At 44.8% G+C, this 25,388-nt stretch overlaps 1 protein-coding gene across 2 annotated transcripts in view; it reads left to right on the top strand.

Annotated features, from left to right (window-relative positions):
- LOC138567616 (chloride channel protein ClC-Kb-like) overlaps window positions 1-25,388 on the top strand; it is a 422,777-nt gene that overhangs the window by 289,381 nt on the left and 108,008 nt on the right. For both annotated transcript variants that reach the window (XM_069646042.1, XM_069646032.1), the window contains exons 9-16: window positions 3,548-3,649; window positions 5,838-5,922; window positions 6,221-6,400; window positions 12,865-12,934; window positions 21,963-22,073; window positions 23,466-23,679; window positions 23,918-24,051; window positions 24,966-25,102. In XM_069646042.1, coding sequence (XP_069502143.1) covers window positions 3,548-3,649; window positions 5,838-5,922; window positions 6,221-6,400; window positions 12,865-12,934; window positions 21,963-22,073; window positions 23,466-23,679; window positions 23,918-24,051; window positions 24,966-25,102 — 1,033 coding nt within the window. The remainder of the gene's footprint in view (window positions 1-3,547; window positions 3,650-5,837; window positions 5,923-6,220; window positions 6,401-12,864; window positions 12,935-21,962; window positions 22,074-23,465; window positions 23,680-23,917; window positions 24,052-24,965; window positions 25,103-25,388) is intronic.

Below are 25,388 nucleotides of genomic sequence, written 5' to 3'. Positions count from 1 at the left end.
GTATATCCAAAGCCTGAATCGGTATTTTGGCAGTGCCTCAACCCGAGGCCTAGTTCACATCTGAACACGTATTTTGCAACTATTTTATATCTATCTGTCTAATGCTAAAGGCATAGGGCCTCATTACAACTCTGGCTGCACTGCCGCCAGAGTTGCATTTGTTCCGGCACCTGCGAATGGGCAAGATCAGATTCTTAACAAACTACTAAGTCCGTGCTAGCCCTAACCTATACAATGCTTCTTGCAGTTTATTCTGTTGGAGGTTCTGGTCCAGACAGTTAAATGGTAACGCTTTCCTCTGCTGTGGGAAACAAACGCATTACATTTCTCTGAAGTGGTGCGTTGCCATGCGCCACTGACGTTGGTCCTTATGATCTTCATAGGGCTGAATGGGGATGGGGAGGTTCGATGCACCGGCACATAGAGAGCTGTGCCGGTGCATCTGACGTGCTTTGCTCGCGGGTGCCGTTACACCCACCAGGAAAAACCTGGCGGGTGAAACCGCACCCGCGAGCAGAGCACATAGTATGGCGGTCCGGGAAATACAGTACCGGCATGCTTATCAGTACCGTAGTTCCCGGACCGCCATGCTTGTATTGAGGTCCATAAATCGTTATTATTCCATGTGCTTAAATGCCCTGGGAAAAGCTATGTGAGAACAGATGGCAGGAACCTCATTCCGGAAACAATAACTAATATGATTAATATTTGCACTGCCTGCAATCCAGCTGCGTACTTAGCAACTTAAAAAGTTCTCTTCGATCCGGCAGAAATGAGGCCTAATTCAAAATGGCACAGACACTAAAACATCATGGCAAAAAAATGTGAACATTAAAATGGCATAAAGCCTCACTTTTTTTTACCATTCTCGCAACCTGTATTTCCCTTTACGTTTAGGGTGGTGTATTTACATATGAACACAAGCGCAATTATGATTTCTCTAGTCACCTGCACATTTCCTAACAAGTCCCTAAAGATTTATATAATATCTGGAAGAAATAGAAATACAGTTTCAGACAGAATGCACTGAAGTAAATGTTTAGTCCATTGAAATAATGCTTAGAAATATAAACAAAATAGAAAGCACAACAATCTAAAATAATTTATGAGATATAGCAAATACTTGCACGATTGCATTTCTACACGATCCGTCCAATTGCCCATTGTTATAGATACTGGTCGCGTCAAGCCAAGCCATGGCATATGATAGTTATCTGCCCATCTTTTAGGGAAAAATGGCAAGGCTTATTCAGTCGACTCAACTTAATTGTGGTTACTAATTTATAAGGCATGCCTGAGAGGATTTTATTTGGTGGCACACCAGCATACTTTCCTATGCTACGCTACACGTAATCTTCTACAGAACATGACATTCATAGTAATAATAGTATAAGAATGAGTGAGGTAGCAATCAATATCAAACTGAGACTAGTGTCTCTTGAATACATTCCTGAGGTAAAGTACAGCAGAGCAAGACAATTTCAGATGCGTTTGGTGATTGGGCCACGTTGCGGCATGCGTAAGGCGGAAGACGGATCCTTGATACTCATCATCTGCAGATGCAGGCTCATTCACGCCTCTTGGAATAGATCGCTACAGTGCTTTCAGAGGGCTCAGAAGGAGAATGGAATTAGAAGCCAAAGTCGTGAGTAATGGACGGTTGGCGCTCATTATGAGCCCTACATGATGCTTCTTGATCCCCTACATGTGATCATTACCTTTGTTGAAGATGTGGATTCAATGACCATGTCATTACGGGTTAACCCTCCCTACCAGTGCGAGCGGATGCAGATTTCTAGCGCACGTCCCTGCAGTATTCTATTTATTTTTACCCACATCAGCAAGGATGTATGCAAAATAATAGCATGAGAACCAAAAACACTATATTTTCCAAGAATTAATCAGGGACGGCATGTTATTTTATGGAAGGGATCACCTGGTTCATACTTTGGTTTTTGTTCAAAAATGCCCGCAACTGTGGGACTTTGTGAAATCCCTGCTAATGATTTATATACTATTTATTTATTTATTTGTTTATTTATTTATTTGTTGGTTAGGTGCTTGGTTTAATTATAAATCTTTTACCTGTTACACAATCACTTAAAAGAAAAAACAGTAATATCACACTTTACAATCCTTAAAACCGTTTAAAAACAAAACCACAGTAACAAACTGAAAAAGAGAAAGACACAAAAGGTGAGATATAACAAAGCCCAATAATTGAATCAAAGAAATTCATCATCAAGGAGAACCTCAATGTTGTTGTCCCACCAAGACGCTTTCCAGGTAGTTAATGAGGGCTACTGTTGTTGTTACATTTTCACCACGTATAATCACTGACCACCAGTCCTCTCTAGTTGATGTATTAGATCTTTCAGAGATGTTTCCCAAATAGAGTGTTCTTTTTTCTGTAAGCCCTGGGCAGAGTAGTATCAGATGGTATAAAGTTTTCACAACTTCCTCCGTGCCACAAAACCTGCAATTGATATTTCTTTCCTTCCATTCTTTACTCCCCATCAAGATTTCCTTGGTCAGGTACAGCTTTAATGGAAACCTTAAGAATCCTGAGCTATAGAAACTACTCGGAAACAGTCTTAAATATCTTGGCGTATTATAATATTTAGTGATCTATCTATTCTTACAATGTGAAATTGTGGCTTCGTACAAAGAAAGTGAGTATCAAAGGTCATGTGATGTGAGTTCTCTTCACTTCCTATGAGAAACCATTAAAGACAGTGGCCCTCATTACGACCCTTGGCGGAAAGGGGTTTACGCCGGCGTAAACCATGGCGCCCCTTTCCGCCTGAGTACGAGTTCCCCTAGCGCCATGGTGATTTTTACGCCTGCTTTTTGCAGGCGGAAAAATCCATGGCGCTACGGGACTTGTTGTTGATTACGCCACCGTAATTTACGGTGGCGTAATTAACGCCTTCCCCACTCCCATTATACCCTATGGGGCAAAAATGGGAATGGGGAAGGGTAAATGGGGATTGGGGACTTACCGCCCCGCCAAGGTCGGAATGGGGCGGTAAGTCCGCCAACCACCATGGCGGAGTTGGCAGCTTAGCGCCATGGACCATGGTGCAAATTGCACCATGGTTCTCCGCCAGGGTCGTAATGAGGGCCAGTGTGATACTTCTGCTACCTGTATACCTGTATAGCTTTGGTGAGATGATGGCTGTGCCTGAAGGGAAGTAGTGTATATATGGGCGAAGCAGGTTTCGCTAAACAGCAATGTGCCAGGAAATCTATAATGACTTAATGCTGGATTGTGGGAAAGTGTTGAACTCTGAAGAAGCCATAAGTCAGGTTTGAAGATGTGACTCATTGCCAGAGTGTGGTGCAGCATTACCAGGGATACTGGCTGCGATCAGTGATGGCGACCAGTGCATGGCAGCTTCAGGTCTTGCTAACATGTCCTCCGTCTGGTTTTATGTGGAGGGGGCACATGACAGGCCCACCTACTATTGATGTCCTGGTTGACCATCCTCTTTGTGGTTGCATGGCAGTGTTACTTCTGGACCAATGAGCTTTCTTCTGTTTCCAGGGTAGTATGCGGCTGCCTGTGCTGTGCTTACCTCTTCTGCCATCGCAACCTGCTTCTGTTTCTGGAGAACACTCCAAGAATAAAGAGGTTTTTGTCCAACAAGTGAGTCTAAGCGCTGATTCTTCAACACAGAAATTGTGTGATATCTGCCACATATGTGTTCCTGTATGTTTTCTGTTTTATGACATGTGTCTCTGTATATGTAAGACGTGGCTGCTTGTGTTTCTGTTAAAATGAGTGTGGGATGTGTTGGCGTTGTATGTTTGATGTGTATATTTTTTAGTTTTGATTCATAGATGGGACTTTATTTGGTAATAAAACATCACACATTTTAGTGCTATGTAGCAAGGCAAAAAAGATTGGTATTAAGTATTTAGAGAGAAAGATGGCATTGCAGACATAGAACAAGCCTGCAGTTGTGGCCAGGCTACATAGTTTTGGGTCTCAGGTCATGCTTTAGCTCTAATATTAGTTTTGGCTTATAAGTGACGCTTTTGAGTGGCGCAGTGAAGTGAAATAGTTTTGGCTCATTGGTGGCGTATTTGGACAACCATTAGTCCTGTGTTACAAGTGGTGCTAGCGGCACCATGTAAGGCTGCATATGTTTGGCACCTGAGTGGTTTTATAGGGCCAAAAAGAGAGACAAAGATATTATTATAGGTGTGTGGGTTGGTATACAGTGAATATAACTGGGAAAAAAATAACGAGTGACAATTTTAACGAATTGGAAAAAAAGAAAAAATATCAATTCTTTTTTTAGAAGATATATGCGGGGGTGGGGTAAAGGGTTACATCTTGTGGGGAGGCGGTTGGGGTGGGTTTTTAGCAAGGGGAAATGGGGTTATGGGCCCCCCCAAAAATCAAATCGGTATTTCCTTCGTCATTTTTAATTTGTTAAAATGTCATTCGTTATTTAATGATTCGTTGGGATGTGGTACGTAGCATGCATTGTCAGGGAACAAAGTGGGGAGCAAGACCGGGAGACTGGTGGCGACAGGGAATTTCAGGAACACCTCATTCGTTGTTTAATGATTCGTTGGGATGTGGTACGTAGCATTTATTGCCAGGTAACAAAGTGGGGAGCAAGACCGGGAGACTGGTGGCGACAGGGAATTTCAGGAACACCTCATTCGTTATTTAATGATTCGTTGGGATGTGGTACATAGCATGCATTGTCAGGGAACAGAGTGGGGAGCAAGACCGGGAGACTGGTGGCGACAGGGAATTTCAGGAACACCTCATTCGTTATCTAATGATTCGGTGGGATGTGGTACGTAGCATGCATTGCCAGGGAACAGAGTGGGGAGCAAGACCGGGAGACTGGTGGCGACAGGGAATTTCAGGAACACCTCATTTGTTGTTTAATGATTCGTTGGGATGTGGTATGTAGCATGCATAGTCAGGGAACAAAGTGGGGAGCAACACCGGGAGACTGGAGGCGACAGGGAATTTCAGGAACACCTCATTCGTTGTTTAATGATTCGTTGGGATGTGGTACGTAGCATTTATTGTCAGGTAACAAAGTGGGGAGCAAGACCGGGAGACTGGTGGCGACAGGGAATTTCAGGAACACCTCATTCGTTATTTAATGATTCGTTGGGCTGTGGTACGTAGCATGCATTGTCAGGGAACAGAGTGGGGAGCAAGACCGGGAGACTGGTGGCGACAGGGAATTTCAGGAACACCTCATTCGTTATCTAATGATTCGTTGGGATGTGGTACGTAGCATGCATTGTCAGGGAACAAAGTGGGGAGCAAGACCGGGAGACTGGTGGCGACAGGGAATTTCAGGGACACCTCCAGAGTCTTTCTACCTGGGAAGAGGCCTGCACGGCTAAAAGACTCCCCTCTGGCAAAACCAAAACCGCCGTTGTTGTCAATGCTGGCTGGGTAGGCCATTTTCTTTTATGTGCTTATATTTTTTGCCGGTTTGAGTACAAAGTGTAATAGTAAGACGCTGAGGGTGCTAATAAGAGCATTGTATATACTTAGAACTAATGCTTGCCTTATCTAGTTAAGTCCTGCCTGAACAGGTTCCTTTGTCTAACTGTTTTGATGTAAGGCTAAAGCTTAACCACCCCATTTCTGGGAATGGAACACACTCTCTATTTTCTCAATATTGCGGTAAATCGCTTCTCCCACCTCAAGTCATTTTATTAACAAGCAGGTTTTATGGTTAAGCTTCTCAGGTGTCTGATGAGCCAGCTACACTGATAAAATGGCACACATTTAAATGGAGGCTGCAGATTACAGATCATCTTCAATTCATTTTGATTTTTAACCTCCACAGCAAGATCTTGTATGCAGGGTTTGTGGCTCTGGTTCTGGCAAGTATCACCTTCCCACATGGACTGGGGCAGTACATTGCAGCTCGGGTAAGTCGATTTGGCTTGCTCTCCCTGTCCTCCTTCAATAAGTCTACACACTCATTGCTGAACCCTTCGGGGGTTGCCTGCACCACCTGTGTCTGTATGTTTTCTGTTTCTCTCTTAGGTCTGTGCTGGATGCTCTCTCTCTCTCCCACATTGGCTTCAGCGAGCTTTTCTCCACTTTCACATGAGTGTTTAGTTCATTGTCCTCACTTCCACGTCTGCCTGAAATACTGTTCTCTGCTGTTTACACCTGTCTCCAGTCTGCTCCCTGTTAATCTGGGAGGCTTGCTTTTACTTGCAGCTTTCCATGAAGGAACTTCTGGAGACATTTTTCAACAATGTGACATGGGGAATAGAAGAGCTGTCTGTGACAAATAGCACTCGGCAACCTCCCAACCCAACCTACGACCAGATCTGGCTGCAGTGGACCCACCCCAACCTCTCCTCCTTGGAGATGTTGACCTTTTTCGTGGTCATGAAGGTAGGTATGATGGTGCTGGTCACAATAGGGTTGGCACAAGTCATCATGGCCATTGGAGCGTGTTTCACTGGAACTCCAGGTTGCAGCAAGAGCAAAGTACACAGTATCAAAGTAACAAGTGAAAACTCAGGAAGGGGGAACTACATTTACATTTTCTTTTTTAAAGATGTACCTCCAAAACGTGTATCCGGTCATTATAAACATGATAAATGCCTTCAAATAACATATTATGACAACTTTTTCTTACCATTCACCAAGCCAAAGCAATTCAGTAGACGTTCAATATAACGTAATACGCAATCTCATAAGTGATCACAAAGCTACAATAGGTGTGAACAAACAGTTTATTTTATTTTTGCATTTTTAGCAGCGCTCAAAGCCCAAGGGCATCTAGGCGCTAGTTACATTGGATAAGGTCAAGTCATGTAGGTTGCAGACAAGTTAACACAACGCTGCTAGTTCAAGTCATGTAGGTTGCAGACAAGTTAACACAACGCTGCTAGTTCAAGTCATGTAGGTTGCAGACAAGTTAAGTTACATATATAACACAACGCTGCCAGTTCAAGTCATGCAGGTTACAAACAAGGTAACACAACGCTGCCAGTTCAAGTCATGTAGGTTGCAGACAAGTTAACACAACGCTGCCAGTTCAAGTCATGTAGGTTACAGACAAGTTAAGTTACATATACAACACAACGCTGCCAGGTCGAGTCATGTAGGTTACAGACAAGTTAAGTTACATATATAACACAACGCTGCCAGTTCAAGTCATGTAGGTTACAGACAAGTTAAGTTACATATATAACCAAGCCAAAGCAATTCAGTAGACGTTCAATATAACGTAATACGCAATCTCATAAGTGATCACAAAGCTACAATAGGTGTGAACAAACAGTTTATTTTATTTTTGCATCTTTAGCAGCGCTCAAAGCCCAAGGGCATCTAGGCGCTAGTTACATTGGATAAGGTCAAGTCATGTAGGTTGCAGACAAGTTAACACAACGCTGCTAGTTCAAGTCATGTAGGTTGCAGACAAGTTAACACAATGCTGCCAGGTCAAGTCATGTAGGTTGCAGACAAGTTAAGTTACATATATAACACAACGCTGCCAGGTCGAGTCATGTAGGTTACAGACAAGTTAACACAACACTGCCAGTTCAAGTCATGTAGGTTGAAGACAAGTTAACACAACACTGCCAGTTCAAGTCATGTAGGTTACAGACAAGTTAACACAACGCTGCCAGTTCAAGCCATGTAGGTTACAGACAAGTTAAGTTACATATACAACACAACGCTGCCAGTTCAAGTCATGTATGTTGCAGACAAGTTAACACAACACTGCCAGTTCAAGTCATGTAGGTTGAAGACAAGTTAACACAACGCTGCCAGTTCAAGTCATGTAGGTTACAGACAAGTTAACACAACGCTGCCAGTTCAAGCCATGTAGGTTACAGACAAGTTAAGTTACATATATAACACAACGCTGCCAGTTCAAGTCATGCAGGTTACAAACAAGGTAACACAACGCTGCTAGTTCAAGTCATGTAGGTTGCAGACAAGTTAACACAACGCTGCCAGTTCAAGCCATGTAGGTTACGGACAAGTTAAGTTACATATACAACACAACGCTGCCAGGCCGAGTCATGTAGGTTACAGACAAGTTAAGTTACATATATAACACAACGCTGCCAGTTCAAGTCATGCAGGTTACAAACAAGGTAACACAACGCTGCCAGTTCAAGTCATGTAGGTTGCAGACAAGTTAACACAACACTGCCAGTTCAAGTCATGTAGGTTGAAGACAAGTTAACACAACGCTGCCAGTTCAAGTCATGTAGGTTACAGACAAGTTAACACAACGCTGCCAGTTCAAGCCATGTAGGTTACAGACAAGTTAAGTTACATATACAACACAACGCTGCCAGGTCAAGTCATGTAGGTTACAGACAAGTTAAGTTACATATATAACACAACGCTGCCAGTTCAAGTCATGCAGGTTACAAACAAGGTAACACAACGCTGCCAGTTCAAGTCATGTAGGTTGCAGACAAGTTAACACAACACTGCCAGTTCAAGTCATGTAGGTTACAGACAAGTTAACACAACGCTGCCAGTTCAAGTCATGTAGGTTACAGACAAGTTAACACAACGCTGCCAGTTCAAGCCATGTAGGTTACAGACAAGTTAAGTTACATATACAACACAACGCTGCCAGGTCGAGTCATGTAGGTTACAGACAAGTTAAGTTACATATATAACACAACGCTGCCAGTTCAAGTCATGCAGGTTACAAACAAGGTAACACAACGCTGCCAGTTCAAGTCATGTAGGTTACAGACAAGTTAAGTTACATATATAACACAACGCTGCCAGTTCAAGTCATGTAGGTTGCAGACAAGTTAACACAACGCTGCCAGTTCAAGCCATGTAGGTTACAGACAAGTTAAGTTACATATATAACACAACGCTGCCAGTTCAAGTCATGCAGGTTACAAACAAGGTAACACAACGCTGCCAGTTCAAGTCATGTAGGTTGCAGACAAGTTAACACAACGCTGCCAGTTCAAGTCATGTAGGTTGCAGACAAGTTAACACAACGCTGCCAGTTCAAGTCATGTAGGTTACAGACTAGTTAAGTTACATATACAACACAACGCTGCCATGTCAAGTCATGTAGGTTACAGACAAGTTAAGTTACATATATAACACAACGCTGCCAGTTCAAGTCATGTAGGTTACAGACAAGTTAAGTTACATATATAACACAACACTGCCATGTCACGTCAGGTAGGTTGCAGACAAGTTAAGTTACATATATAACACAAAGCTGCTAGGTCAGGTCATGTAGGTTACAGACAAGTTAAGTTACATATATAACACAAAGCTGCTAGGTCAGGTCATGTAGGTTACAGACAAGTTAAGTTACATATATAACACAAAGCTGCTAGGTCAGGTCATGTAGGTTACAGACAAGTTAAGTTACATATATAACACAAAGCTGCTAGGTCAGGTCATGTAGGTTACAGACAAGTTAAGTTACATATATAACACAAAGCTGCTAGGTCAGGTCATGTAGGTTACAGACAAGTTAAGTTACATATATAACACAAAGCTGCTAGGTCAAGTCATGTAGGTTGCAGACAAGTTAAGTTACATATATAACACAACACTGCCAGGTCAAGTCAGGGAGGTTGCAGACAAGTTAAGTTACATATACAACACAAGGATGCAAGGTCAAGTCAGGTAGGTTGCAGACAAGTTAAGTTACATATACAGCCCAACGCTGCAAGGTCAAGTCAGGTAGGTTGCAGATAAGTTGTGATATAACACAATGCTGGCAGGTCAAGTCAGGTAGGTTGCAGACAAGTTAAGTTACATGTACAGCACAGGCTGTAAGGCAAATCAGTTGTCTTGTTGTATGTTAGTTCTCCCCTTTTGCACCGCACCTATTATCACCATCACTATAATACATTTCACATCTAGCCATAAAAAATTGGGACAGAAGCCTTTGCAACGACAGGCTCTCCTAAAATGTATGCACCAGAGGCGTTGCTAGGGGGTGGGGGGCCTGATGGGGCAATAGCCTTTGTCTTTTGCTCATAGCCCTGGATAGAAGCTCAGAGGCTACAACCACAAGGCTAGCTAGCCAGAGTCCTGACAGTCCTGACATCCGCGTAGCCCCGGATCTTCTCCAGACCTAGCAACACCCCTGGTATGTACTCATCCGTCAGATACCCCCGCTCCCCTTAGCTCTAGGGCTCTGCTTGACTGGCTCACAGGGATGTCTGGAGGATGCCTGGTGGACCTCTGCACCATAGACCTCTCTTTTGTGGGTACTGTGCATCTTCTTACATGACCACATGGTGAAGGCAGGATGATGATTTCAAAACAACAACCAGAACTCTACGTGCGTAACCTATAGCTGCCTGGTTATGCAGAGTCTCATTCGATTACGTTGTGTTTATTTCTGGACGCTGGCATTCCCTTCATAATGTGCAAGCCCGGGGGTTGGTATGATAAACATCCCGCGAGGGCAAGGAGAGGTAGGTGGTGGGGGGCCGAGAGTGGGGGTGGCTACTAGGAACCCCCTGTGTTTTCAACCCTACAAGCAAGGGAGTTATGCTTGGACAGGTATAGGCTTACTAAAGCAAGCAAGCTCTATTATAGTTGCCCAGTGAGTCTGAGGGATAATAAAAAGGCAAGCTAGTGAAGTGCTGGGATGGATGAGGGTGGAGGTTTCTGTAAAACGGGAGAGCAGGAAGCTTTAGAGGAAACTGAAAAGGTCATGATACTGTGGCAGTGTATCGTCTGGCCTATTGCAGTGACTAGTTACAGCTAGTTTCCTTTGTGTAGGTACACATGCAAGAGCCACGCCCTAAGGCATACATGAATGCATTGCTTATGTGGCTCAGCCTTGCACCTTGATGCTGCCTAGCAAGGTGTAATGCATTTAGAAATATATTAGCTTTGCTTCCAATATGGAGTTTAGATGAAATGCATCCTGCAAACACAAGTGAGCATTTGATTTCAAGCTTAAATAGGAGCTAATTTCTGAACACAGTGTGTGGTTGCTGAACCGTGGAAAAACATCATGTTATGGGTTTCAAGTGAGTCGTGTTGTGCATTCCTTAGGAAGCAGAGAGCAGAGTCTGCCAGCTCTCACGCGAAGCCTTGGGGGTTGTTTGCAATTCAGTGGAATTCAGGAGCTGCACCGGCCGAGCAGCTGTGGAATTCTACTGACAGTAAACCTCTCTGGAAAAATACCAGGCTGTACTGGATTACATGAGAGAGAAAGACCTTAGAAAGACAGAGTAAAATCAAGTCCCTTTTTTGGACTTCGGCCGAGCTGACAGAAGCAGACGTGCTCCTTCAGCCCGTTGACGTTGGCAAGTGATGTGTTTTAGAATAACGCTAAAGGTGAAGTATTTCTGCTATATTTCTATCTGTATTTTGCTTTTGTAACATTTATAAGAGATAATAAAAAGGGCCAGATAAGCGCCCATTTTAAAATCTAAATGGAGTGTCAAGGAATTCTCGTGTTCCAAAAAGCACATTGCCTTCCTGCCTTATTAAGGGCATTGGGCGAACCCCATAAGGGCAAAATATATCTATTACTGAAATTGGGGAGGGCAAATCCCAAGGTAATCAGGCAACCTGTAGATGCAATGGAAGCTGTCAAGTAGACAAGATACCAGAAACTAGCGTGTCCATTAAATCAAAAATATACGAGCATATTGCACCACCACTCCCATTCGATTTCAGTTTCTCACTGAGCAAGTACATTATAAACTCATCTGTAAAATGCAGAAGGTGTTGATTCACTTGATGAGAAAGATTGTCAAGTTACTAGTAGATTACGCTGCCGGTAACTCCTTTTCTTCTGCCGCCAGAGTTACTGAGACACTTCGGTTCACATTGTGACTCCACATTCACTGGCCTTCTTCCTTGTCTACAGCTTTGTTCCAAAGTAGCGTCATATTTTCCCGCTATGCACAGAATCTGGATTACTCCTAGACTTGCATACCCAGCCTAGCTATGCGCTCAAACCAGCATTCGGGTGACTCTGCTCCTGTAGGAAAAGTTTGCTTTGGGGATCCGAGATGTACCACCGACAGGTGAACCTGTTTGTTGACCATGTACTTAGGCATTTCTGAGCTGAGGTACAAGAAGCAAACTACCACTTCAGTGGACCTGTTGAAAGGGGGATGGACCTTTCAAAAGTTCTCCCAGGATTCTGTGGAGCTTCTCACACAGCCCGACAAGTCACTCACAGATGCTGCCATCTTGGCCTGGGTCTCAGACTGAAAGTTCATTTAAGGAAATGTTGTTGTATTCATCATATTGCCTACCCTTCTGATTACTCCTTCACACAATGAACCTCAGAAGGTGCCAGGTGAATAAACCACCCACCAAATAAAAAACTCAGGTATGCCAGGTGCATTAATGGGCACCAGGTCCGCTCCTTAGCCTGTCAGGGGTTATGTAATCTGCAGGCTCCGTTTAAAGACAAGCTTAACCATAAAACCTGTTTGTTAAAAAAATTACTTGAGGTGCGGGAAGCGATTTACCGCAATATTGAGAAAATAGAGAGTGTGTTCCATCCCGAGAGGGACCACAACTCCAAGTAGGCAAAGGGTGCTTAGTCCTATTCAAATGCTGGATTTGATGGCGGTACTTATTTTCCATGTCTGTTTAATCCCTCTTCTCACTGGATAGAAGCCACCTCAGTAGATGAAAGCAGCGTTCAGCCTTAGTGTCCAAGCATTTTTATCCCTTTCTGAAAGTGACCTCCCTAATGGTCAGTGTCCATGCCCATGAGCTGTCTCTGCAAAGGAAGCCATTAGGTTCAGGCTCCCTCACTGTCTTCAGGCATCATTCTTTTGCCATGTGGCCATCTTCCGCTTGAAAAATGTACTGATCCACCGCCACTGTGGACTGATATCAACTTGTTTTTCTCTTTGCAGTTTTTCTTGCTTATTTTTGCTACCACTATGACCGTGCCAGCTGGGTATTTCCTTCCTGTGTTTGTCTACGGTAAGAAAATCATGTGTAGTTGTGAATTACAAGAAGCATATGGGGGAAGAACATTTACTTTTTTGATCAGCACGGTATGAATTAGTAAACATGTGTGGCTATATTTGCTAAGTCTTTGTACACACGTAACTTCTTACTGCACACATTCTTCAAGTACAATCACTATCCTGCATATTAGAATAATACCTGTTCCTGGTACTGTACCCTAATCATTTACCACCTGTGCTTATCTGCCTATTGAGTTCCCAAATCGCCTGTTCATCCTGGTCTGCAGGTGTTCACAAGGGGAGTGTGCACACGGCTCTCAATGTGAATGCCTTTTGCCCCACGCTCCCATCTTGTTATTAGCTGTGCTCATTCCCCCAGGGTGATGTAGGGTAATTAGAGATATCCTCCAAGGTATGGCCCTTTTCTGTCATTTTAAAGACAGTGCTGGTTTGGCACAGTATAAAAGCCTCGTAACCTAACATAACATGAGCAGGAGGTTCAAAGTCCTGCCTTTTCCGGTAGGCCAACAGACCTGCGTGTTTGTTTCCCTGCAGTCACGATGGCTGGTTTGTGTTCATGCATAATCCAAATGAGACCTGCTTCGTACATATTTATAAAATGGCTGTGCCGGTGCAATCCCCACACTTGGTGCCCTTACAGTCCTTATCTTGAACACATGGCTCCGATGTGCATCCTGACGTAGACCAAGCACTGGGTCACCCTTCTGCCTAGCATCTCTGGCATATTATACCTCAGAGAGGTCCCTACAAAGGAGTGCATTAGCTAGCGCGTTCCCTGGGAGTGTGGCATGCAGCACTCTCTGATACCCATAGGGCTCTGCCCTGTCCTTGGCCCAGCTCACCTCTGGCTAATTATTTGCTTTCCTTGTATGTAATGCATGTGAAAAAGACTATGAACCTTCAACGTGTGTAATCAATACATGCAAAGTGATGAGGTATCTATGATTTTATGATATTTATGGCTTTTTCTTGAATACAAATGTCACTTTACTTTCTATTTTTGTTATGGTTATTGTTGTATTAGGTTGAATGAACCACAAAAATGTCATACAGAAACTAAAAAGGTTTTGACAAAAAAGATAAAAAGGAAAAATGTATCTACCGCAAAATAATAATTGCTGTATGAGCACGGTTAGGGCCTCATTGCACGGTAGGCGGTGAACCATGGTGCTATTAGCACCTTGGTCCATGCCGGTAAAATACCGGCACCGCCTTGGTGGAAAGGGGAATTACCGCCCCATTCCAAGGTTGGCGGGGCGGTAATTCCCCCTTCCACCACTGCCCTTCCCCATTCCCATTTTTGCCCCATAGGGCATAATGGGAATGGGGAAGGTGCTAATTACGGCACCGCAATTTTGCGGTGCCGTAATTAGCACCAAGGTCCCTTAGCGGGTTGGTTTTTAACGCCTGCAAAAAGCAGGCGTTAAAGCACCAACCCGCTAAGGGACCTCGTAGTAAGGCGATATTGGTTAACGGTCACCGTTACCATTAACGGTGACCGTTAACCATTACCGCCTTCCGTGTAATGAGGCCCTACGTGTTGTTCTATTTCCGTCAAGGTGACTATAAAGACAGAGATACTCCTGCCTTCAGGTTACTAAATCAATATGTTTGCATAAAGTTTATGTAAAGACCCAAATACCGATGGCAGGACGACCCCCTCAGTTGCAAATCTTCTCTAGCACATAGTCCTGCCATCCTGAGGGCTGTCCCTCCCGTTAACAACTGTCTCCAGATGCAGGCACCCCCCCCCTTGGAGGTAAAGAGGGGATTGGATAAAATAATATACACCAAAACTCTCTTCTCTGCTCCTTCCTGCCTGGACTTCTGGACTTCTCCCTTAATCTGGAGATCTGTAAACAGACACTCAGCAAGGTTAGAGTTATTACCTTTCTTGCCTGCCCTCTTATCACTATAATATGATATTATATGATAAGGCATTTATAACACGCTTATACTCAAGTGTTTCAAGGCGCTATCTGCTCTCCCAAAAGCCCCCCAATACCTGGTCACCTCCACTGAAAGCTGAGAGTCTCCTATTAAGTCTGTTGATAAAGGAGTGCGGACTTTTGTGAATTACCAGATTCTCCGGTGAAGTCTGTCCGTTCTGTGACTCTTAACTCTGCTTTCCCGGACTGCCCCTATCTATTTACAGGATTTACTCTTCTAGGAACTTTTCTTCTCAGTCAACAGTTTGTGCAAAAGGATTTGTTGAAGGCAAGAGTCAGCGCAGTTAATTCTACTAGAAGTGTAATCAATTTAAGACAGTTAATCTATGCAAGCGTTCCCTTTCAGTTTTAAGAAAATATCTCTAACAGCGTGAACAGACACCGCATAGTGAAGGAACATTGTTTTGGGGCGTGGACCCGCTGCGTACACTTCGCAGCGTTTTCTTTCCTCTTGAAAACTCTAGACCAGAGGTCTTCAAACTGTGGGGGGCTCCCTTGAGGGGCGCGGAGCCGCATTCCAAGGGAGGCGCGAGAGCCCAGCCTGAAATTTAAAACAAAAAAATTAAAAGAAATTAGTCTTTTTTTAAATGGAGGAATTTGGCTGGGGCGGTTTACATGGTCGGACTAGAGCATGAAAAAGTCTCGGGAACTAAGGAAAAAGTGGCCATAGTTGCAAATGACAATTAATTCCTTTAATGACAGACTGAATAGTCCCCAAGGGGGTGTTTTTTGCTAGAATGTAAGCACATTGTGAAATGTAAGGAATATTTATTCAGCAACTGTCAAAACTACTAGCTGCATAGTGAAGTAACTCATCAAACTTGCCAACCATGGACAAAAAAACAGCCCATTTTGACCCAAAAAACTTGCCCACACTAGCATTTTGCATTTTTGGTTCGGGCATTGCCCTATTGCCCCATAGGCCAGTCCTAGCCTGGCGGCTCATCTAGGAGCCCAGTGAAACACTGAGCACTTCCTTAGCTGCTTTTCCCAGCTGAGGGAGTGCTCCTGAGCTGGCTGAACTGTTGCAGGGAAGCACTGTTTCACTTTGACAGTGTCAGGCTGAGAGTTATCCTGTGTCCGCGGAAGCTGCTGAACCCCCGACAATCCCCCTGAAGTGTAATCCTCAGAACCCGATAATTCTTGGCTCTGTTAACTACACCCCAAAGGGAAAGGGGGATGTGGATAACATAAGAAACACCAGGCTGGCGACGTTCTGACTAGCTGATGCAGAACCTGCAGTGAATACATAAGAACATACAGAATCCTCAAATCACTTTACTACCTGTAAATTATGAAAACTTTATATCCTTAACTAAAATGTAAAGAATCATACCTGGTTCTTCTCTTTTAGGATCTTAGAGAAGATTGGAGTAATAGCTGATAAAATCTTTCTACCTTTCTTTTTGCTTTGAAAGTCTTGAAAATAACAGCAACTCCTTTGATAGTTGAACTCTTAAGAACCTTGACTCTTGCCTTATAAACTGTTAAATGTTCCAGTTAAGAAGACTTAGATGAATCCTGTTCTTTCTTCTTAATAAATAAAGTTCATAGTCTCATGAAGAACTTGCAAACTTTTCCAAAGTCAGTTGAAACGTTTTCGCGCACACGCGCAAAAATGTACCCACGCAAAACACGCATTGAAGAAAACATGCGCCAGAGAAAAAACACGCGCTGAGGAACACACGCGCTAAGAAAACACGCGCTGTAGAAGTCACGTAGCAGTCTTTTCTTACTCTCGCGTACATGCGCTATAAACACCCGCGCTATGAACACACGCGCTATAGAAATCACGTAGCTGTCTTTTCTCGCACTCGCGTGCTTGCGCTATGACTACACGCGCAATGAACACACGTGCTTTGAACACTCGCGCTGGAACACACGCGCTATAGAAATCACATAGCAGTCTTTTCTCGCGCACGCGTACTCGCGCTATGACTACACGCGCAATGAACACACGCGCTATGAACACTCGCGCTGGAACACGCGCTATAGAAATCACGTGGCAGTCTTTTCTTGCGCACGCTTACACGCGCAATGTATTCACGCGCTGTAGTTATCCCGTAGCAGTCTTTTCTCGCGCTCGCGCACTCGCGCTACGAACACACGCGCAATGAACACGTAACAGTCTAACGTTGCTCGTGCGCGTTTAACAATTAAAAGTTGAACTATAAACAGTGTAACATCAGTTCTTCTTTTGAATTTTCATTTACAATCTCCTAAAGTTTCTAATGAATCTAAGCAAAGATTTACATATCCGAATAAAGTCACTTAGCTTAAGAATTTTTTCTTCTCCAAAAGAACTTCCAGAAACTCTCCTGCGAACCTGAATTCTTCTCCTGAACAACCCCGCATAAGTAGCCGCTCGACTGCCAGGATTTGAAAGTTCAAATCCACTAGGCCCAAGATTTCAGCAGGAGCAGCTACAAACACGTCCTCTCAGCTGGGGTTACGACGATGAAAGGCAGAGAGTGACAGTTTAGAACATTCATTGTTGTCCTGCAGTTCTCTCTAGCCAATCAAGGCTTCTATTGTAAGACTCCATCTTGCCTTGGGCCAGAGCCAGGAATCTGTATAGAAAGGTCAAGGCCAAACCCACACAGAAATAAAGGGAAATAATTAAAGGGAACCTTACAGTAATTAAAGGAAACCTGATGACAGTAATTAAAGGAAACCTGACAGACAGTTTAGTTCGCCAGCCGCACATGCTCACTGAGCATGCAAGGATGGGGCGTTTTGCTTCGCCCATCTTGCATAGCTCATTGGAAATGCTGGCTGGCGAACTGTATGTCTGTATATGCGAGGGGGAGCTCCTGCACCTCCTCGCAAATACAGACAGAGAAGCCTGTAGTGGGGCGTTTCAGCACCCAGGCATTTCAGCACCCATGCGTTTCTGCACCCACGCGCAGGCCCCTGCACACACATGTTCAGGAACCAGGCAGCTCTTGCTTCCCGATTCCTGTTCATGGATCTATGTATGCTTATGTTATGAGTGAGTGTATGATGATGGGTGCTTGTGTGAATGATAGAGTGATTGTTGTGTGTGTGTGTGTGTGTGTGTGTGTGTTTGTCTGTGGAGCTGATTTTGGCAAGTGGGGGGGTTGTACAACAAAGGTATTTTAAAAATGCTTTTGTTGCACAATCTCCCTACCCACCTGCCAAAATCAGCTCTCCTTTTGAGGCGCTTTGGAGCCCAGGGGACAGGGATGTTATTTTTTTACTTGACACCCATCATAGATGTCCAGTAAAAAATAGCATGCCTTCCTCCTGGTCCCCTCAGCGCCAATTGCAGACTGTTTGGCTTTTTACCCAATTTCTTTTTAAGTATGCTCTAAAATGCAACATTTCAACCTAAATATTTTTAGAAAAATTCCCAGACGGTGAAACACCCCTAAACCCCCTTAATTGGTTCCGGCTCCCTTGCTGCGCTCGGTCGCTATGACATATCTTGGGGAAATATTTCTGCCCCTCCACTTAAAAAATTCACCAGCCGCCACTGGCCCTGGTACTGTGCTGGGAGCAGGGGGGGGGGGGGCAGGGACTGTGGTGTGAGCAGGCTTGGCAGGAACCATGGGATAGTGGTGGGAGCAGAGTGGGGAGAGCCCAGGGACTGGGTAAGAGTGGGATGAAGGTGCTCAGAGACTTTGATGGGAGCAGGTGGGGAGCCCAGGGACTAGTAGGGTGCCATGACGGCACGTGACAGATCATAGCCATTTGGAATTACTGTCCATGTGGCATTTTTTTGGGGGGGGCGGCCTGCCCACATTTTGCTCAGGGGGGGCCCAGTCCTAAAAGGTTTGAAGACCACTGCTCTAGACCGATGGGGAGCCCTCCGTGACCTTTCACCTGCAGCGCATTCCTTAGAACAAGCAAACTCTGAAACTAAGAAAGAGAGTTCTTGTGCAGCGTAAACAAAGCTTTTCTTTGACGGCAGACATCCTTATGATTGGAGCTTCCGTAGTGCTCATGCGCCCTCTAGTGGCTTATTCCGTTTAATGTAGAAGGGAGTGTTTTTTTCCTGTGCAGCAAGCAGTTTACTCAGAACGACTAAGGTAAAAGAATCCAGAGTGACGTCTCAAACTTAAAGAGTAGGAGAGACAAGTGGAACTACCCCCACAGTTCCACTTCACTTATAGAGTGTGCTTGAATAAACTGTGCAACCAAATTCAGTGGTGCTATACAAAAGTGTCCAAACCAAATGAATCTACACTAGTGAAGAAAGTTGACCCAATAATTTCAAAATATTTGGATTTCAAGTGTCAGACACTTCAATGGGAGAAGTGGAATGAAGAAACCCATGTCTTCATTGCACATCGGAAAGAAGTGTGCAGAGGTACTCGTTTGATCCAATACTTCAAGTGAAAACATCACTGAGATACTGCATAGTGTGCTTCATGGTGGGGGTCGCGGGGGGGTGCTCAATGCATAGATGCACTGGAGTGTAGGGGTTTCTGCTTGATAACAAAGAAAGATTGTGTTGGATATGTGATAACATTAAGTGTTTCCAGATGTTCCCAACTTGAGGTGAAAATTCAAGTCGGTATGTGTGTAAGGACGATATCCATGTTGATAAACTGTGACAGTAGTAAAAGGTGAGTAGCTTTCCCTTGGCAAATACCGTATCTGCACAGGAGAACATGTATCTGTGCAGCAAGCTAACCTACCATATGTACATGAGTATACAGTGCTAGCAAGCTCAGTACCTACATTGGGACACTGTTCACAACATAAACAATGTGTACATAGCTGAATAAACACAAAGGCCCATCCTTTCACTTTGTGTTCCAACTGAGTTCAGATCATGGTGCCTTTGTCATATAACAGGGCTGGGGACGCGTGCCTATAATACCACCACTGCTGGAACCAGCCCACAACACCAGTGGTGAGCAATGATATAGGCAAACAGTACAGGGCACACCATACCTATAAAAGCAGTCTCTGGTCTTACTTGGCACAACTTGTTTTGCCATTGCCAGTTCTAGGTGTCAGAAGCTACAGCACCATCATCTTTCAAAAGGTTTAGACATGTGATTGGACTACACATATACTGATTAACAAACTACCATTCAATACTGAGTGGCTGACCTCCTTCGTATGTCCCAGGTTATTCTGGGCACCTTCTCCTCACCTACCTCCTTCTCCACCTGTGGTGTCCCCCAGGGCTCCAACCTCTCCCCCTGGCTCTTTAACACTTACCCGTTGGCAGGCATCAATTCCTCCTTCTTCAACTGCCAGTGCTTCGCAGATGACACACAACTCTTCTTCAAACTTCCTGCTGACCCTTTTGCTTCTTCCATCATCCTGGACTGCCTATCTGCCATCCAGTCCTGGTGCATCTCCAACGATCTCTGCCTCAATGCCAGCAAGACTGAGATCCTTCCTATTGGGATCCCTGATCCCTCTTTCTTCCCCACAATCTGGCCATCCTCTTTGGGCTCTTTCCCTTCATCTGAAGCCAGAAATCTTGGAGCCATCTTCAACTCCTCTCTTTCCTTTCTTGCCAAGAAGTCCAATTTTCAACTCTTCTTTCTCAAAGGAATTCTCCCTTTCCCCAAGAAGCTTAATGTTACCAGAGCTCCGATTCTCTCTAGGCTACACTACTGCAATCACCTTCGCTTGAATTGACCCTCTTTCTCTCTACAACCACTCCACCTAATCCAGAATATGGCAACGAGATGTATCCTTGGCCTCAAGCCCAGGGGCCGCATCTCTCCTGCCCTAAACTCTCGTCACTGGCTCCCAGTTGCTGCAAGGATCAAGTTCAAATCCCTCTGCATCATCCATAAGGCTGGCTGGGGCCAGGGACCAGGCTATCTACAACTTGCTCTTACTAAATACTCTCGCTCTAGACCTCTACGTTCCTCTGGCACCAACTCTCTGTGGGCCTCATCACAAGTTGGGCGGTATCCTGGCTGTAATACCATCTAACTGTAATAGCGTTAGTGCCCACCAGTCCGGCGGTATTACCGCCAGATCATGGGTTGGGCGTTAACGGTAAATCCACATTCCACATGGACCCAATGGGGAATTTTCAGCACTAATACAACTGGCGGTAATACAGGGCGCTAAATGGGATTTTCCCCTCCAGAGAAAAGCTGGAGGTAAAACGGCTAACTTAGCGCCCAAGTCGTGATCGGGCCAGCCCTTAAATGTGGCAGTAATACTGTTACCGCTGCATTTAAAGGCTGTTGCCCAACTCGTGATGAGGCCCTGTGTGTCAAGCATTTCGCTAAACATAGGGCCGATGGCTGATCTCTTTCCTCAGCTGGCTCCCTCCTATGGAACAGCCTCCTCCTTCATCTTTGTCTTGAGCCGGACCTCCTCAGAATTCTGGAAGCTCCTCAAGTCTTTCGCTTCTTCCATCCTCTACTAATCTCACAGTCGCTGTGATTGGTGACCAGGGCCCTTATGTGTCCTTCAGGGCCCTGGCCTCTCACACCGAATCACCCCAGACTCTGCCTACACACTGCACTTTCCCTGGCACAAACTGGCCTTCGCCACTGTAGGCCTGCACTTACCAATGTATTATTACAGCTTAAAGTTCCCTAGCACTTCCTACACTGGGCACTTACACCTGCTGCTCACGCACGAGCATGGGCACGCCAACACTTCCCCCCTTCTCCGTCTTCCTCCCTCCTCTCCAGGAACTTGCACACTCTGAATGCTCCCATGGCCTAATAGGTTCATCTTTTATGCTCTTGTGTATTAAATTGTTTTCTATCCCTTGTTCCTCCCCTGTTGCCCTGTGGGCGCTTTGAAACACAATTTACCTGTTGTATAAGCGCCTGGGCAATGCACAATGAATAAATAAATACATAAAATGCAGGTTACTGCAGCATGTAAAGAGGTTTGTCAAACTAACAAGGGATTCCTTCACTGGGAAGACCTTTGAACATTGCTACTAAGAGCACATTGTTTTTCCTTACAGGATCTGGATTAGGCACACTAAATAAATAAATAAAATGCAGGTTACTGCAGCATGTAAAGAGGTTTGTCAAGCTAACCAGGTATTCCTTCACTTGGGAAGACCTATGAACATTCCTACTAAGAGCACATTGTTTTTCCTTACAGGATCTGGATTAGGCAGGCTGTACGGAGAAATCATGGCAAAGATATTCCCGCAAGGAATCATTTCGGAGGGCATCAATATCAAAATCACGCCCGCTGGCTATGCCCTAGCAGGTACGTTCTGGGATTGGACAATTCACGAGTATGCAGACTTAAAGTTACAGTGCCAGTGCTTTCACCCATATTAGTTCACCCAAACCTTCATAGTTGTAGGATTAATATAGGACCTTTTGCTATAGTTAGTCCCGTCTCCATCTCTTGGTCTGCGTTGCTCCTGAATGTTCCTTTGTAACAGGTTAGCGGTGTGATTCTCGGGTAGATCTAGGTTTTATCACATGGCCACCCCGGCGGATTCTGTGTATACTGGTTTGGCATTTTATTCATTGTTCCTAGGTCTGAATGTAGCCGAGAAGCCATGTCTTTCTCCTCGTAGATCTAGATGCTGCCTCAAGCACTCTATACATCTTGGTTCGGTTTGGTATTGTCTTTTAATCGCTCTGTCCATCTGTTGGCCACGGTGCTGTCTTGGAGTATGTCAGTACCTCCCTGTTAGCCTGTTTGCTGTCTTTTCGCTCTGTCTCTCTATTAGCATGTATGTTGCCTTCTACCGCTTGTCCTGTCCCTGTTGGCCCGCCCTTCTCTCTCTAAATGGGCTTAATTTTATTTTCCTGACGCATTTGTTCTTTTTTTTGGACGTTCTGTTAGTCTCTAGCCCCCCTTCCTCTCTTTGTAGGCCCACATTTCTTCTCATACCTCATTTCACATTGTGGATTTTAAATTAGTTGGTTAGTCCTTTCTTTCTTTCTGCCTTAGTAGTTCTAGGCTTTATCTTCCAGTTTACCCATCATGCTATACATTTTAGACGAGTCTCTTAGTCCCTCTTTCCTTTGTTGTAGTTCTAGGTTTAGTCTCCCGACTTGTTTGTCACATTGTTGATTTTATATTTGTCTATTTGCCATTCTTATTTTCTGTATGCGCTCAATTGGCCTTGGAGTATAATCTGTCTCCCTATTGGTGCTCGGCTACCTTCATATTCCTTTCATTATCTATATCCTCTGACTAAGCTCTCAATCCTTCTCTGTCACTGTGCTTGTACTGCGAGTCTTAGTCCATGTGTGTGTGGCTAGAGCAACAATTAGACTCTCATTTCACTGGTATAGACACCCCCATGATGTGATATGATATGATATATGATAAATCATTTATCAAGCGCCTGTCCACAAGTGTTTCAAGGCACGACAAGCCAAGGGAGGGAATGCACAGGGAGGACAATACACACTATCTCACTAGGCCTTGTGACATTCAGATCGTGCAAAGTGCAGGGGGGAGCGGGAGGGGAATTGCGATCATGGCCGCAATGCTCTCTATAAGTCAGTCTGTAGGTCTAGGAGCAATGTTGCTTTCCACTTTGACTGTTATCGGCGCCCACCGATTGGTTCCTCTTGGCATATGGAGTCAAGGTGATGAAGGGCACACTGAATGATACTCCTGCTTTTCCCCGACCAGGTGCGGCTGCATTCTCCGGTGCCGTGACCCACACCATCTCCACTGCAGTGCTGGTCTTTGAGCTCACCGGGCAGATGTCGCACATTTTGCCAGTCTTGATTGCAGTGTTGATTGCCAACGCCATTAGTCAGCGGTCGCAGCCCTCCTTCTTTGATGGTATCATCATTGTGAAGAAGCTGCCGTACCTTCCCAAACTCACAGTGGGCAAAACAGGGTAAGCATCTGGCCTCTGCTTGTGTGATTTCAGTGGAACCATTGCCATAATGTACGGTTGAAGTTTACAGCCCTATATCACCATGACTGTGCCGAAACAAGTTGGCTACTCTTAGCGCAGCCTGTGAACAGTCATCATGTGAAAAATGACTAATCAGACAGAGGGGAATTTTGCATTGAAAACATCAGAAGTGCCCTGTCTCTTGGTGTTAGTGGGTTCTGATGTTTCATTTGTCCAGGGCTCACGACATCTATGCTGAAGACTTCATGATCACCGATCTGAAATACCTGGTGAAGGACTTCAAATACAAGGACGTCCGCGACTTGCTGAAAGTGTCCGACCTAAAGCAGTTTCCACTGGTGGACTCGCAGGGTGAGCAGAAGATGGCAGCCTGCCATCCCCTCCCTCGTGCATGTTTAGTCATGGCAACTCATGTGAAGGCATTCGTTTGACATACATGTGACTGGAAGGATAGTGTGCGGTGAGATCAAGGCGAAGCACAGATGTACTACTTGTGAGAGTGGGTTCATTGCAGTGGCTTCGCACAACCTTTGACCCTAATAATGTGCTGGGGTACTTCATTATTGAAAGCTGCAAGTGGGGGCACACTGATTGATAGTAGGGGCAAACCACCAGCTTCTAAATATAGCAAAGGGCATCCTTACTTTGAAAGAAACACAGCTTAGGCATTGCAGTTGCTCAACCTAGAAACCCCCAAATCACTGCAATGTGTGGTCTGTTGTATTTCTGAGATGAAACTGGTATTTCATGGGTCCAGGACCGATTCTCTCTAGAACCAATGGCGACATGTTTGCATTGGGGCTGCTAGTCCACAGGCTTTGGGAAAAAGACCAGACCGTGCTGCGTCTTTACACAGAAAATGTACAAATTAACTAAGCAATGAAAGGGGATCGAGAGGGAGGCAGTTTAAAAATGACAGATTATTTTGACTTTAATTATTTTTCAATGTGTACTCCAACCATCCACTCTAGTACACTGCTCAACTCAACCTGCCTTCATTGTCATAGGTTCATTTGCACATGACTACCTATCCTCGTACCTACCTAATTTTCACCCAAGGCCCAAGTTCCATGATGCATTCACTGGATGGAGTCAAAATGTGCATAAATAGATCCCTTTGCAACATAGTCGATGGGGGGCACTGCAGAATGGCATCAAGAAGGGGTCATTGATTACATTTGCGCCTGCTTTGCTACTCATGGCTTCATTGACTTTTATGTGTGTGTGCCTTTACTTGACAATACAAGAATGATGTTATTTTCCAGATGCAAAGATTCTTCTGGGCTCCATCAAGAGGAAACATCTGGTCAAGCTCCTGGCGGAGCAGCTGAGCACCGAGCGGCGTCTCCAGTATCTCCTCGACCAGTCTCCTGCGGCCACCAACGGCGCCACCAACCTGTCTGTGAGTGAACCCCTGAGTGACTGCACTGCTGCCTCGGAAATAAAGAGACCCACTAGGCATAGCTTTTGGTGCTACATACTGGTCTGACCAGACGTCCTTTCCGAGTCCCGCGAGGGAACCTCGTAATAGGGCGGAATGGGTTTAACGGCACCTTTACCAGTGCCGTTAAACCCATTCCGCTTGGGTCGTAATGAGGCCCAGTATGTCCTACATTAAAACATCAGTGATAAAGGCCAGCTAATGTTGACCTACATTAAAAAAGATGTTGGTGCCATCTACATTTGCT

Source organism: Ambystoma mexicanum, chromosome 1p (assembly GCF_040938575.1).
Source record: "Ambystoma mexicanum isolate Mex_15411 chromosome 1p, UKY_AmexF1_1, whole genome shotgun sequence".
NCBI classification, from domain to species: domain Eukaryota; kingdom Metazoa; phylum Chordata; class Amphibia; order Caudata; family Ambystomatidae; genus Ambystoma; species Ambystoma mexicanum.
The sequence above is the reverse complement of the archived record's forward strand: the minus strand, read 5'-3'. Positions and strand labels throughout refer to the sequence as shown.